This window comes from Paroedura picta, chromosome 9, assembly GCF_049243985.1.
Source record: "Paroedura picta isolate Pp20150507F chromosome 9, Ppicta_v3.0, whole genome shotgun sequence".
Classification (NCBI taxonomy): Eukaryota; Metazoa; Chordata; class Lepidosauria; order Squamata; family Gekkonidae; genus Paroedura; species Paroedura picta.
Window position 1 is genome coordinate 20,462,554 of NC_135377.1, and position 15,654 is coordinate 20,478,207.

At 42.2% G+C, this 15,654-nt stretch overlaps 1 protein-coding gene across 6 annotated transcripts in view; it reads right to left on the reverse strand.

The window, feature by feature from the left end:
- The window catches only part of VPS13B (vacuolar protein sorting 13 homolog B), a 383,695-nt gene that overhangs the window by 76,126 nt on the left and 291,915 nt on the right, over positions 1-15,654 (reverse strand). For all 6 annotated transcript variants that reach the window (XR_013234028.1, XM_077351820.1, XM_077351819.1 and 3 more), the window contains exons 37-39: positions 14,842-15,044; positions 13,008-13,215; positions 12,513-12,697 (exon numbers count right to left, since the gene is read on the reverse strand). Coding sequence is in view for 5 of the 6 variants with exons in the window: in XM_077351820.1 (XP_077207935.1) it covers positions 12,513-12,697; positions 13,008-13,215; positions 14,842-15,044 (596 nt within the window). In the remaining variant the exon portion in view is untranslated. The remainder of the gene's footprint in view (positions 1-12,512; positions 12,698-13,007; positions 13,216-14,841; positions 15,045-15,654) is intronic.

The following is a 15,654-nucleotide window of genomic DNA, read 5'->3' on the forward strand; positions in this document are numbered from 1 at the left end:
TCCCATACATATCAGCTAAGATCCTCGTCACAATCCCTGCTCTTTGAACCTGCAGTTCAGAGATGAGGCAGGTGGTAAACAAACAGGGCTTTTCAGTGTCAGGACCTCACCTATGCATAGTTCTTCTCCTTGAAGCTTCACCTGCCTTTACTACTTTCCTTTAGATGCCAACCCAAAACATACCTTTTAACCCATGGTTTCAATTAAGAGGTTTGATTATTTATAGTTCAGTAGCTCTTTTTAGAAACCTGCTAAGACTCTTTTTTAGGTTATGCCATATTTTGGGTTGTTTTGCACTCCAGCTGTGTTCTTGCATGCTGGGTTTTAATACATTCTGTGCATTCTCCCCCACCCCCACCCCCGGCATTTTTTGTCATGTTTTATATTAAGAGCAAGGTTGTCAGTTCTGAGTTGGGAAATACCTGGAGATTTTGGGGTGGAGCCTGAAGAGGGCAGGTTTTAGGGAAGGGAGGGACTTCAACAAGGCATAATGCCATAGACTCCACCTTCCAAAGCTGCCATTTTCTCCAGGTGAATTGATCTCTGATGCCTGAAGAAGAGTTGTAATAGACCAGGGGTAGTCAAGCTGCGGCCCTCCAGATGTCCATGGACTACAATTCCCAGAAGCCCCTGCCAGCAAATGCAAAATGGACATCTGGAGGGCCGCAGCTTGACTACCCCTGTAATAGACAGAGATCTCCGGCTACTACCTGGAGGCTGGCATCCCTAATTGTAAGCCACCCTGGCTTCCCTAAAGAGGTGGCACAGAGATGTTCCAAATAAATATATAAATATACCCAATATGCAGCTGTTAGAGATCAGTAACTATTACAGTGAGTGGCTAAATAATCTTGAACATATTTCAGGCAGGGTGCCCGGAACCCCTGGGAAACTTTGAGTTTTAGGACATGGGGAAAAAATGAGAGTGTGTCACTTCCAACTAAATTCCAGTAGTGATGTAACATTCTATGGTAAAATATATTGACATCTCTCCCCCTTTCCTCTGTCTGCTCATTCAAGTAGTAACAGGGGTCAAGATACAGTGGTGGAAATCATCTACTATAGCTAAACATTTGTCAATCTTTAATAATGCCCCTCATATCAGCAGTTACAGGAAACTAGGTGCCAAGCCCATTGCATTCAGGAATACAATGGGCGCTAGCAGGGGTAGCTCTCACACAGCAGGGATCTGCAGCCTCTGAGCCTTGGAGGGAAGTGGAAGGAGGAGGGGGTGGTGAGGGGTGGGGTGGAAGGTGATTGGCTGGCTGCTGGACAGACAGGCAAGCTGGTTGGAAGAGGAGGCACTCAGGGGTGGGACAGCTGCCTTGAGTGGGAGTTAAGCACTGAGTGGCACTTCCAAGGCCTTACCAGAAATACATATGTGCAACAGATACATTAAAAATGTAATTTACATTGTAGAATAAAAACTGCATTTTCATGAAAACTTCCAGTAGTTATACTTTGGGAGCTGCCAAAATGTCACACTTCATACAACAAAACGTTCAAAAGACTTAGAAACACAAACTGAAGGCCAAGCAGGGGGGAAAGCCTTACTGCAGTTCATGGGGCATGAGGTGGCACAGAGGTTTTGTGGGATTGTCCCATGATTTAAACTGCATGTTTTGAAAGATGTGGCTTTATTTATTCTTGGTGGTAGTTATTACTAATCTTCATAAATTTAAGGGAGACTATCATTTTGTGTAGTAGCAGCTGCCAAAAATAACAGCTAAAAACTTAGATATCAAGTGTATACCACAAAATGACTCACGGGCAGGGGAACTGAGGATATTAGTTGTGCTAGAAAGAATCTCAAGAGTAAAATCAAACTGCACTCCTGAAAAAAAGTACTGAGACTGAACCAAAATTTCAAATAATCCTTACTACTGGGGATATAGGCCCTACCGTTTTCACAATACATGCATGGAGTGTGCACTGGCACATTAAAAAATATTATAAGCTACAACAAATAAGCCACAAGGGACCAAGCCCTATGAAGATAGGTTGAGGGACTTGGGAATGTTCAGCCTGGAGAAATGGAGGTTGAGAGGGGACATGATAGCTCTCTTTAAGTATTTGAAAGGTTGTCATTTGGAGGAGGGCAGGATGCTGTTCCCATTGGCTGCAGAGGAAAGGACACGCAGTAATGGGTTTAACCTACAAGTACAACGATATAGGCTAGATATCAGGAAAAAAAATTTTCACAGTCAGAGTAGTTCAGCAGTGGAACAGGCTGCCTAAGGAGGTGGTGAGCTCCCCCTCACTGGCAGTCTTCAAGCAAAGGTTGGATACACACTTTTCTTGGATGCTTTAGGATGCTTTGGGCTGATCCTGCGTTGAGCAGGGGGTTGGACTAGATGGCCTGTATGGACCCTTCCAACTCTATGATTCTATGATTCTATGAAAGCATATCTTAGCTTTTTCATACTTGTGCTGACTGAGATATAAATTGAGGCTCCAGCTGAGTAGAGCCTGTCAAGATGGAGTTGTGATAATGGGAATTTGGTCTCTCACTGCCCAAGAGGGACCAAGCTGTAGAGAATGAAGAGCAACAGACTAGAGAGAGTTAAGATCCAGCAGAAATGGGTGTCCGGAACATACGAACTGGGTCCTGCTTACTGGGATGCCAGTTTGACACAACTTTTCTTTCTGTGCCTGATTTGTTGGCTTCACTGCTAGGCCAGCTAAAGGGGCTTTCTGGCTAGTCTAATCCATAGCCTAATGACGGCCAACCTAGGTTCTGGCTTCATTCATTTATAGAGGTGATACCTTCAAGCACAGAGCAGAATCCACACCATGGTAGAGATGGATACACATTACTATTTCACCACATATCTGCACCCAGTGCTTAGTAAAAACAAAACACAAAAAATCACAAAGTAATCATGAGCTTTGTCATGAATGGCTGTTGCAGGAATGTAGAACAAAATGCAAAATAATTTCTTTGTCCTTACGTTATATAAATAACAATAAATAGATATTTATCGGTGTATACCTTACCATCAATGTTAGCTAAGCTAGCGGAGTTTAAACAGTTTCGTAGGGCCTGCAAATGGGAACTCTTCCGCCAGGCTTTTGGTTGAGGTCGACCAGAATTCAATCAGTTCCCATTGGCCCCTGAGCTCCCCTCCCATGAGAACCACCACCAACATGTCCATCCTACGGGGCCATCAGTATGTTACAGCTTAAATTGGATGATCTCACCATGTTTGTTCCATTATGTTATTGTTCTCCTGTTATGACTCTTTCACTATTGTTCAATTTATCATGTTACCTGTACTGTTTTTTACTCCAGTTCCATGTAATCCGCCCCGGGCCTCAAGGGACGGTGGTATATAAATATAATAAATATATAATTTTTAAAAGCAATACATATCGTAAGCAATAAAACAATAAAATGGCAAATCCTTCATAAAAACCACCTCCTATTATTTGTCTCCCTGTAACCTGTCAAGGAGCCTCTTGTGGCACAGAGTGGTAAGGCAGCTGTCTGAAAGCTTTGCCCATGAGGCTGGGAGTTCAATCCCAGCAGCCGGCTCAAGGTTGACTCAGCCTTCCATCCTTCCGAAGTCGGTAAAATGAGTACCCAGCTTGCTGGGGGGTAAACGGTAATGACTGGGGAAGGCACTGGCAAACCACCCCGTATTGAGTCTGCCATGAAAATGCTAGAGGGCATCACCCCAAGGGTCAGACATGACTCGGTGCTTGCACAGGGGATACCTTTAACCTGTCAAGATTCAGGAGTTGCACTGTATTATCCTGAGTGTGTCAACTCAGCCAGTTTCAAGGGCATGTTCAAGAAGCTATGTAACTAGTGTCGGATCAGGACTACAGTATGAAATAAGGCAGGTTTTAATCCTCCCCTCTCCCCAACAGACTGCTCCTGAATAGGAACGTACATGCTTGCTTCAGGAGAACCAGTGGAGTCATGAAGACATTTCAAGGAGTCAAACTGAAAGCCATTATGGTGAAGTAGCAAGGGTGTCAGACTAGGGTATGAGAGACCCAGGTTCGTGGAGGCTTGCTGGGTCACCTTGGGCCAGTCACATACACTTAGCCTAGCCCACCTCAAAGGATGGTTTGTAAGGATAAAATGGGGGAGTGGAGAATGACGTTAAATGTTTTAGGTTCTCACTGGGGAGAAAAGTGGGGTGGATCAATGGAGTAAATAAATATGACTATTTCAGGTCAAGAAAATGGTGCGGGGGGGGGGGGCTAGGAATAACCTCTCTTCTTGTGATGTGATCCGAATTGAAATTGGGACCTCACACAATTGATTTTTTTTCCAGAAAAAGCTATACCACTGGGGGTTCTCTCCACAGTACTCTTAGCATCGTGTGTCATGCTGCACTTAGGTGTAAAAATATAATATTTTTGAACAACTATTAGGTGGCCAATGCCTCTTCCAGAAGCTTAGATGTCACCATCTTCTGAAACCTAAATGTATTTTTGTTCTGAATAAGACACGGACACCATGAAAAAAAACAACTGAACATCACTTCGGTAAATCGATTGGGATTCAAAAGGACAGTAAGGATAAACACGAAAGGCAAATCTTAGCATGCCGCACCATCAGTGATCAATTTGTAAAATGAGGTGCCCGTGACTACAAGGAATTTGGGCCTCTAATCTGAAAGCTTCACTCTCTAATCCTTATTGTGCACACTGGAAGTTCGGTGGGGAAAAGAGAGTTGAGTCTAAGGCACTGCAAATAAACATTCCACATCCTGATGTTAAATTTCTGAAATAGGTTCTGGATCCTACCAGAGATGTTCAGTCAAACTCTAACAATAGTTATTCTATTATTATAATTATATAAAAGTGACCAGGCCAAAATGGTTGGGCATATGATGAACCAGGTTTATATGGGCCAGCAAGATACAACTAGTGGTTTTGCATAATTCCCACTGCAGCCACCATGCTGCATTGTAGTATGTCTAGGAATATCCTCTGCTTTATTTATTTATTACATTTTTATACCTCCCTCCCTTGCGGCTCAGGGCAGTTTACAATGAGGATTCACAGTGCATAACGCACTGTGACATTGGTACAGTAGAGAGAAAGCATTAAATTATGAACTCATAACATTTCAAACTTACAACATTACAGTCTTATCACTAAACATTATAAAGTGGAAGTTATGCGCAGCCAAGTCACTCCCTACCTGATTGGTCCTGGGGTGTACTGCCAATAGGGAGATACCACTCTGCCAATGAGAGTCAATCAGTTCAAATTGCACTCTGCCAATTAGGGCCAAGCAGTGCAAATTGAACTCTGCCAATGAAGGCCAATCAGTTCAAATTGGATGCAGGCAACTCAATTCCTACCTGATTGGCCCTCCCTGGGAGTGTGCAGCCAATGAGAGAACACTCTGCCAATGAGGGCCAATCATGAAGCTTATCTGTCCTCTTCTTCCTGCTGCTTGTTGGATGGAGGAGGTGCTGGCCACTCTGAGAGGCCCTGCTACTGGTAAGTTGCTCCATTCGCAGCCTCTTCCCACCTTCCATCTCCCCCAGACAAGGGAGGGAAGCCTGTTGATTCCTTTGCCTCCTGTGTTAGTCTGAGGTTTCAGGTCTCTGCTGAAAGGAAGCACAGACAAGCTGCAAGGGAGGCAAAGATAATCAGTATTTCAAAAACAGAATGCTGGGACAGACAGAGTGCAATGAATGTCTTAACTCAGTCCAGTGGACACAACCTGTGACCTGCTCCTTCTGCTGATGCTTGTGGACTGCCTGAAGGAACCCTTGCCTCAACCCAGACCTTCCACTCTCAACCTTAAGTTTGGTGGAAGAGCTCTATTTTTCAGGCCCTGTGGAATTGTTTTAATTCTGGCATGGCCGTGATCTCTTTGGGGAGTCCATTTCACCAGGTGGGGGCCAGGACAGAGAAAGCCCTGGTTCTGGTTAAGGCCAGATGAGTTTCTCTGGGGCCAGGGATCACCAGCTTGTTTGAGTTTGTAGACCAAAGCGCTCACTGGGGGGTGCACCCTCAGGTATACAGGGCCCAGACCTTGTATGGCCTTGAAGGTGATTACCAAACCCTTAAGTCTGATCCAGAATTCAACCGGTAGCTAGTGCAGTTAACAGAGGGTTGCTGGAAAAGCCTCTGCAAACTCCTTTCATAAGGATGTTGGCTATTTAGCAAGACTTAAAAATAATTTTTATGTTTTGAATTACAAGATTTCCTAATAAAAGTATTTTATGTATTTGAACCTCTGTGCCAGTCTGCATGTTGAAATGCTCTTTTATATATTTTGGTTTGTTGCTGAAAAGGAAGAAAACACCATATGCTTTGTGGATAGATGGAAAGTATCAAGCCCTTTTCAAAGGGTGGCATCTTAGGAGCAATATTTTTTGAGATTAAAAAAAAAATTCATAGGGATGGATAGAATGGGCAAGATTAAGGGGCTAGAGAGGGGAGCCCTTAACTCTGCAAAGAAAAAAAACTGTAATAGTTTCCAGTTCTTGTGGAATAGGAGAAGAAGAATCCAGAGAAGAACCTAGAAGATAGTTCCTCCTCTGTTAGAAGATACCCCTGCAAATGCATTTGTAAAACCACATGTCACACCTCAGTAACAGTTCTGGCAGGTAAGCTCAAGTAAGCCCTTGTTGACAGCTTTGACAACCAGTACGTACTAGAGCTCTCAACTCCTTCTCTACCCCAATCAGCTTAATTCTGTGATCAGAAGGATGTGAGACAGTCCCCTGATGTTTTGGAATCTTCTTTCAACCTATGCAAATTGCCGCATATGCGCACATACGGAGACCAAAGGCTGTTTTGAGATATCAAAGGAAGGCAATATAAAATAACGATTTGATATAAAAACACACCAGCACTGAAAGGAAGGAACAATAAATCCTAAATCCTTGCCCATCTTGCCTCTGCTGTGAGGGCACACCTAGTCTATAAAATGTTTAAAAGTTCCCTGTGAGAGGTGAGAATGTCTGTTTAGGAGACATTACTCAACTTCATTTTTTTTTAAAGTACAGTTCCTTGTGCTGGGAACCATGCATGTTAAACTAATCTGAAAGCAACTGAAATGTTTTGAAAGGCATAACAGTAAACTGCACTTGCACACATAAGGAGTTGTTATGGTGCAAGTCACAGAAAGTTATTTTGGGTGCAGTGTTGTCAGTAAGGTTCGACTGGGATCCAGGAGACCCAAGATGGAATCCCTGTTCTGTCTTGGAAGTTCACTGTGACCTTGGGACACGTACTCTTTCTCAGCCTAATCTACCTTGCGGGGTTGTTGTTCTCAGAATAAAGTGGAGGAAGGGAAAATTGTAAGCTGCTTCGGCCACCTATCAGGGAGGTAAACGGGGGATAAATGTCTAAATAAATAATCGCCATCTCACTGACTTCAATGGGAGTTATTTACAATTTGCTAAACACAAGCCTGCAGTTTTGATCCATTTTAAGAAAATGATTCTGATTCATTGTTGGTTAAAAACTAAATTAAAGTTCATTGCAGAAGTTCATTTTTATTGCAGAAAAATAGTTTATTATCAAATTCATTTTAACACCACTTTAACACACACTGTGTTCTGCAAAAAACAAAAAAACAAAACAAAAAAACCCCAAACCAAATAGATCATCTGAATTGTTGAGCTGAAATGACTGAAAAAAAGTAACATTTGCTTGTAAAATATAAAGTTCTCTTTTTTTCATATCTCTCTGGATTTTAAATGACTTTAGAAGGAGGCTCTATACATCTTCAACTAATAGAAGCCATAAAACCTCCTTTGTAATATTGGAACCGGTTGAGAAACCACAAGTATTCAAATGCAGGAAATCATGATTTTATAACATTTTAATGTGATCTACTCTTGGGAAACAAAAGTTAACCAATCCCTATTTCTGTTTAGGAAATATTCCACTGTACAGTTGTAATACATTGCGGTGCGGGGTACAGCTGCGTGTTTTTCACCTGTAATGCCCCACTGGTATTGCGGCTTGCTGCATTGCATCAAGATTGCCTTCCTGTCCGGAAAGCCCTCTAAGTACAAACAAGACTCTAAGCTGAGGTTTTATTTTCCCTTGGTATCAGAATATGGTAATTCAAGAGCCCTGAGAAATACTTTTTAACCTTTAGGAAGGCATATGTAGCATTCCTTTATTTTTAGAAAAGCATGTGGCTGGCTTATCTTATCAATTCATCAAGCTACTAGGTTTGGAGCAAATGCAGGTGTGCCGAGTGAAGCTGAGGATCTGCCTCAGAGGCCGGTTTTATACTCATTAAAGCGCAGAAAAAGAGAACATTAAAGAAAACACAAAAAACAGAGGCAACTGGCTAGAATGCCATATGGTATATTCTTATGCCTCTGTCTGCATATATATATGAACCCAAATGCAACAACGGCCTATTATGCACGGCCACCGAAACAACGGCATGGAGAATGCGGAGGAGGAAGAAGCGAAGCAAACCGCTTACGCACGGGACAGAATGCAACGGCGGCAAAACCCAGAGTATCTGATTACGCACGCGGCTACTCCGGAGCTGCTTCTGGTTGAGCCTAATGTAGAAACTATTTGTTACATTTTTATTCAGGGAATTAAGCAGAGCACATTTTACAAATGCAATACAACCAAAAGTGCATAAATGTTAACAGTGGTCCCCTCTTATCCACAGTTATATCAGCAGCCAACCTCAAGAACTCATCTTGCCATTTTACGTTTAACTACAGCCCTACCTGTCCCCAGAACACCTGGCCACAATGATCCATGAGACAGTCACCTCCAGAATTGACTTCTGTAATTCGCTGTCTGTGGGTCTTCCCTTGTCTGTGACCCAGAAATTGCAGCTGGTACAAAATGTGGCTGCTAGGGTCCTCAACGGAACACCTCGGAAGGTCCACATCCAGACAGTACTGAGGCAGCAGCATTGGTTGCCAGTTGCATTCTGGACCAAGTTCAAAGTTCTTGTTTTGACCTTTAAGACTCTCCATGGTCTGGGACCCACATACCTGAGGGATTGCCTATTGCCTTATGGCCCTTGCAGGGCTTTGCACTCTGCAGGTACCAATTTGTTGGTAGTGCCCGGTCCTTGGGAGGCTCACCTGGCCTCAACCAAAGCCACAGCTTTTTCAGTCCTGGCTCCAACCTGGTAGAATGGATTTTCACAAGAGCTAAGGGATCTGCAGGAGCTTTCAGGGTTCCACAGGGCCTGCAAGATGCAGCTCTTCTGCCAGGCCTTTGGTTGAGGTCAGGGTGTGGAAGATCTTAGGGGCCACTTTGGGTTAACACCTACTGATTGGTCTGACAGCACCCTTGGATTTTTTTTTCTTGAGGCACTAGGAGGGAGTGTTGTAAATATGGGGGAGGAAGCTGGGGGGGGGGGTTATCTTTTCACCACCATGAAATTTGTTAATTTGTTACCCGCCACTCCTAAGCAGGCTCGTGGCGGGTTATAGCTGTCCAGTTAAAACCCCATTAAAATGGACAAGAAATACCGATACAATAAACTGACAACCCAACAGCATGGCAGAGAACCCCCCCCCCCCATCCCCAGCCCCTACCTCCAGAGGGAGGAGGCAGGAGAGATGAGATAACAAAGTTGCAGCTTGACACCAGAGCGGCCCATTGATCTTCCCCCACTGGCCCAGCCTCAACCGTAGATCTGGGGAAAGAGCTCCGTTTTGCAGGTCCTGCGGGATGCTATATATAAAATTAATTAACTCCCACCCATTTAGGAAACCTTTCCAGGGCCATCAAGAAATCCTGCTTGAGAAAGCCTGATGTAAGGACTTAAAGAAATTATTGCATTCATTTTATTTACCAATCACATTTTCAAAAAGTGTTTCCTAAATTAAATTACAAGCACTCTGATATTAATGCAGGTTTTTAATACAGGCAGGCACTACCCCTTGCTGTTGATAGCTGTGGCAGATCTTTTATAGCTTCCTGTGCTAATGCTATGAACTTAAATCACTACCTTGTCATACACAAATTATTTGGACTTCCAAAATACTTGCTTCTGAAATGTGAGAAATGAGTCAAACATCAGTGAAATTTGTGGTTTTCGAAAAAAAGCCCTTTTCCCAGACTCTCAAATGCCAGCTCAACATTGCAGTCTCAGTGGGGAATGCAAAACAAAAAGGAAATGGAGTCAGCCAAAAATGAGGTATTCTCTGTTAAAAGGAAAAATGAATGCCTCTGACGTTGATCATAATTAGTTTCCTGTTGACTGTCATGTCAAATCGTTCCTAAAGTTATAACTTGGAGCAAATCTCAAGCCAAACTTCCCTTAGCCACTGTTTTAGGCACTGTTAAAATTGACCTACTTAAAGGTTAACATTGTGCTGAAAACAGCAAGCTTGCAAAATCCAGTGAAGTTTTACCAAAAACATGCATACAGTTAATGAAACCAAAACAAATAATTCCCCTGAATCTCCACATTTCAGAGATAATCCATATAAATCATATTACTTTTACAGTCCTTACATTTATTTATTACTTCTGTTCACTGATACAGGGAACTTCTTCCCTGGATATGAATATCATTTTCAAAGGCCAGTTACAACCAAGATGGAGAGATCTACAATCAGATTTTACAGCATTTTATAAAGAGAAATAGCAGCTATGCTGGCCCCAGATCTGGATCAGGGCTGAGTGATGGGGGCAGAAAGGATTCAACTCTCCCAACTCAATGAGCATAGTTTTGCCCAGCAAAATCACCACCACTACTCTGTGCTATTTTCTCTTTCTCTAGATTTCCCCCATCTAAGTATAACAGTGAGCCTCTTGTGGCGCAGAGTGGTAAGGCAGCAGACATGCAGTCTGAAGCTCTGCCCATGAGGCTGGGAGTTTGATCCCAGCAGCCGGCTCAAGGTTGACTCAGCCTTCCATCCTTCCGAGGTCGGTAAAATGAGGACCCAGCTTACTGGGGGGTAAACTGGTACTGGGTAATGACTGGGGAAGGCACTGGCAAACCACCCTGTATTCAGTCTGCCATGAAAACGCTGGAGGGCATCACCCCAAGGGTCAGACATGACCCGGTGCTTGCACAGGGGATACTTTTACCTTTACCTTTAAGTATAACAGTATAAGTAGAAGAATTGTTTTTATACCCCACTTTTCCCTGCCCAAAGGATTCCCAACATGGCTTACAATCACATTCTTTTCCTCTCCCCACAATAGACACCCTGGGAGGTAGGTAGAGCTGAGAGAGCGCTGAGAGAAACCGCTCTCTGAAAACAGCTATAACAGGACTGTAACTAGCCCAAGGCCACCTTGCTGCCTGCATGTGGAGGAGTGGTGAATCAAACTTGGCTCTCCGCATTAGAAGCCACCACTCTTAACCACTAGACCAAGCCGTTCCCCTTGGCCACCAGTGGGGGATGGGAGGGCAGCAGTGGGTAGGTGGAGGTGAGAAAGAGTTGGTTTAGAACACAATGAACTAAAAATAAATAATTCCGATCTCTATGGTTGCCAGAATAGGACTCTGAAATGCAGCGGTTATTAAAGTTGCAACATGAATAATGTATCACATGAATAGTTCTTGGACCTCAATAAACTGAATTATATCAAGATGGACAAATGCCACTCCCAAGTGGAACAAACCTGATTACAAACCCTTAATAGCTACGAAATTACAATATGGGGCTGGTTTAGCTTGTGTGTGTTAAATGTTATGGTCGAGGGAAGAAGTCCTTAGTGAATCTATGAGAAGTCCTGTGAATAAGGATGTAGTGCTCCATAAATTCATTTTATTTGTAACAATGGTTCAAATGGAGATTGCATTCTCACCCCTGACAGCCATTCAGAGAGCAGCAAGGCTCTCTGTGTCATTACTTTGAACTGGCTTTGTGGACATGCGTCATCAGAAAGCCCATTTGGAAAGAGGGTTTCAGGGCATGAAGTTATCACCTAAAAGCTTTGGTTGGATGGTGTGCCTTTCAGGCAAATATCTGTGGAGTCAAACTAATCCCTTTATTTCCTTACCAATAGTAGGAATTTAAACTGGAGGTGACTGAATTTGGATTAGTTACCATTCTGAGGTTAACAACAGATTTAGAGCATATTTTGATTAGTTATATTCCAAATGCACTTCCTTGTCTCCTGGTCCAGCCCTGATCCCTTAACCTTGGGCAACATTATATCGGTATGGGCTTACAGCCAAATAAAAAGCTAAACACAGTTTTGAAGCAGTCCAAAACCAATAGCTTTATTCATTATAGGGATCTTATCTTAAAATCTTAAAACTTAAAAAAAATAATTCGGTAAGCTGTGGCTGGGAGGAGTTAGGGTGGGCTCAGTCCGTGATAAGGAAGGGTGACTATTGACCCCTTCCTCCGGACTGATTGGGCCCTCTGATTGCCCGCCAGCCAGCCAAGGAGCCCCCGGCAGCTGTGCGCAGCGCGACTGCCGGGGGCTCCCTAGCTTAGCGCCCGCTGTATTTTTATTTTACAGCGGGCTTGATTACTAGTCCTTTATGAAGCATTATATAAAGCATTAATTAATTTATGTGCTTTTAATCGCTTAAAAAAAACAACAGTTTTTACCAAGCTGCTACCTACCTGAAGAACATCACCAAGGTCTGCAGTGCTAATATCTGGATCTTCTGTGGTGTTAAAAGGAACTGGAGTAATTCTTACAAGGGTGAGCACTCTGGGCTCTGGGTATCTCCATAACATCATGCCTGGATTGTCCTCGGTTTCATTGTAAAATACAACTTCATAGGTATTGGGCAGTTTCTGTGCCTCTATCAAATTAGGGAGAAAAAAAAGTTGTAATTGGTTATATAATTTCTAAAAGGGAGCATGCTGGTTTACGAGACCAAAGTAGTTAAAAAACAAATCCCTTGTGATCAAAAGGGTGGAAAAAAATTTTTAAAAGCAATTTCCCTGCGTTTTAAAAGGTCACCGTAAAATGAAAAGAAATCAAAATGGTATTTTTCTAACAGAGGCTTTCTTAATTACTTGAGGGAAAAGTCAAACAAGAGAGTGATATTTAATAGGCTACTACTGAATTTATTTTGTAACAGAAGTGCATTTTAATAACATTCTCTCTACCTGCATCTTGTATGTACTGAAACAGGCCTGTTCTTAGATCATCTGAATTATGCTCTGTTTTAGAACCCTGGTTCCTGTCTGTAGGATGTGGTGCTGAATATACATGATCAGAGCTCTGCTTCTCCATCCTCTCTTCGTGCAGAAGGTAACCTTGCAGAAGTTCATGTATAAGAACTAAACAGTTCAAATGCTCCTGACCCCAGAAAACCTTATAAAAAGAAGAGCAAATTTAGAAAATTGAAAATCAAATATTTTACATTCAAACTTTATATGTTGTCAACAAATTTATTCTATGAATTCACATTACTGGGTATATTGCACCTGGAAGGCGTTAGAAGTGAAGATTCTGGCTCTGAAATGCCTAAATGGTCATAGAAAACCTCATTAAAACAGGAAATGGAAAATTAATTGCCAGAGAAGGAAGAAACAGAAAATACAAAAGACCTTTACTTTTGTCCCTTCATGATACAACAAGAACTAAATTAAAGGAGATGAAGAAGGGGTTGCAGTGTCCACTAAAATTCATTAGAGGTGCTGCAGAAAGGGGGAAAAGCACTGACAATCAGCAAAATGGGACGTAGATTTGCAGTAGTCAGACATTCTCCATATAGCACTGGCTGGAAGCAGAAGTGCAGGAGCAAGCAGCAGGCTTAGTAGCCTTCTACTTGTCTAGACAGGCAATATTTTGCTTCTGCTGACTTAGCTTTGTTTCCTTTTTGGTGAATCATAGAATCATAGAATAATGGAAGGGACCTCATGGATCATCTAGTCCAACCCCCTGCACTATGTAGAACACTCACCTATCACTCATCTACTATAAAATCACTGGCTACTGAAAATGACTGGTTACTGCTGTAGCAGTTCTTGTTGTAGGGGCATCACAAACATGATCCATAAAAGCTACTTTGGTGCTGAAAACCTTCTGTACCAGTCACTTTTAGTTATCTAATGACCTAAAGATAATTTAAGTAGAGGATATGGAAATCTGATCTTTTACCTGTTTCCTAAAAACACTTGGTAGGCATCAGAAAAGGTTTGTGTTCCTTATAGCATTTGGTCCAATTCTTATAATTCACTTTTTCTTATTTATATAAAATACTGATGATATGCCCGCCTTTCTCTGAGAATATCATTTAAAATGGCAGATCCATAATTAATCAAAACAGGATGAAGATCGTTCAATTGCTAAAAGTACGAGGGTCAGCCATACTGATCTCTGAGGGGGACGCCACTGCCTACTTCCTTCCATTGACAGAACTGTCAATTGATTTCTACTCTTAATTTCCTGTTGTTTAGCCCATTTTTCTCATGGCTGGCCTAGGACTGTAACAATAAAAACTGCTGCAGCCAATTTTTAATCCCTAGGCCATGGCCTCTTTATCCCATAAGTGTTGAGTTTATTCATGAATTGTTGGTAAGGGACTTTTTCAAGAGTCCTTTGGAAGCCCAAGTACATTGTAAGTTCATTCTTATTTACATCCTGGTTAATAATTCTCTCTATACTAATAGCTTCTAGTAATTTACCTGGAACAGAAGCAATGTTCATTTAAGGTTCATTGACACTACCTTCAGTATCAAGTACTCACAGGACAGACAGAGTGTGCAGCAAGTATTTACTACTAATCTTATCTAAGGTTCATTGACACTACCTTAAGGCAGTATCAAGTACTCACAGGACGGACAGACAGAGTGTGCAGCAAGTATTTACTACTAATCTTATTTAAATTTTATACAGATTTTTTTTTAAATCCTCATATCAGATGAATTTTCTCAGACAGAAGAACTTTATGCTACTCAGACAGACAAAATTAACGAATGCAATTCAGCTACCGACCTGCATCAGCCCACCTCTCACATCAACATGGACTTTTGGAATTGACAGCTCTGGACCAGGATTACCACTGTGCTTACACCATTTAGCGTCCACGGTGACAGAACAGCACAGAGGTCCAACCAGCGTTCTGCTTTTTTCCTTGAGGCTTGTCTTAATGAGGAAATCATTGACATCAAGCATTAAAGATGCACCATTAATTATACCTGATATGTAAAAGAGAAAATGTCATTCAGCAAAGATGAATATATATATAGATGCTTTTACAAAATAAATTTATAGCACTTTCCTTCATGAAGGCAGAGAACAAGAATTGTTTTTTTATACCCTGGCTTCCTCTACCCTAAGGAGTCTCAAAGTGGCTTACAATCACCCTCCCTCCCTCCACAACAGTCACCTTGTGAGGTAGGTGGACCTGAGAGAGTTCTGAGAGAACTGTGACTGGCCCAGAGTTGCTGAGCATGGTTTATGTGGAGGAGGGGGGAATCAAACCAGATTAGAGCCTACCTCTTGTAAACACTATATAGCGTGTTCTTAGGTAGGGTCTTTTTAGAGGACACATTCTCTTTTTTCTGTCTATCTTCTTTTGGGTTTTTTTAACTGATTAAAATGTCCTCTTTTGGGGCTGAAGGTTAGAAATATTTCTAGGTAGTAGCTTTTAACACAGCCTGTATAGTAGAGGGATTTAAAATGAGATTTGTCATGGTGAACACTTATTGAAGTAATCAGTTGGGAAATATGTCCTCTTTTTTGCCTTTCAAAATATAGTAACCCAATATTAGCTGGCCAGTCTTAATCCTTAACTCTCACCATAGT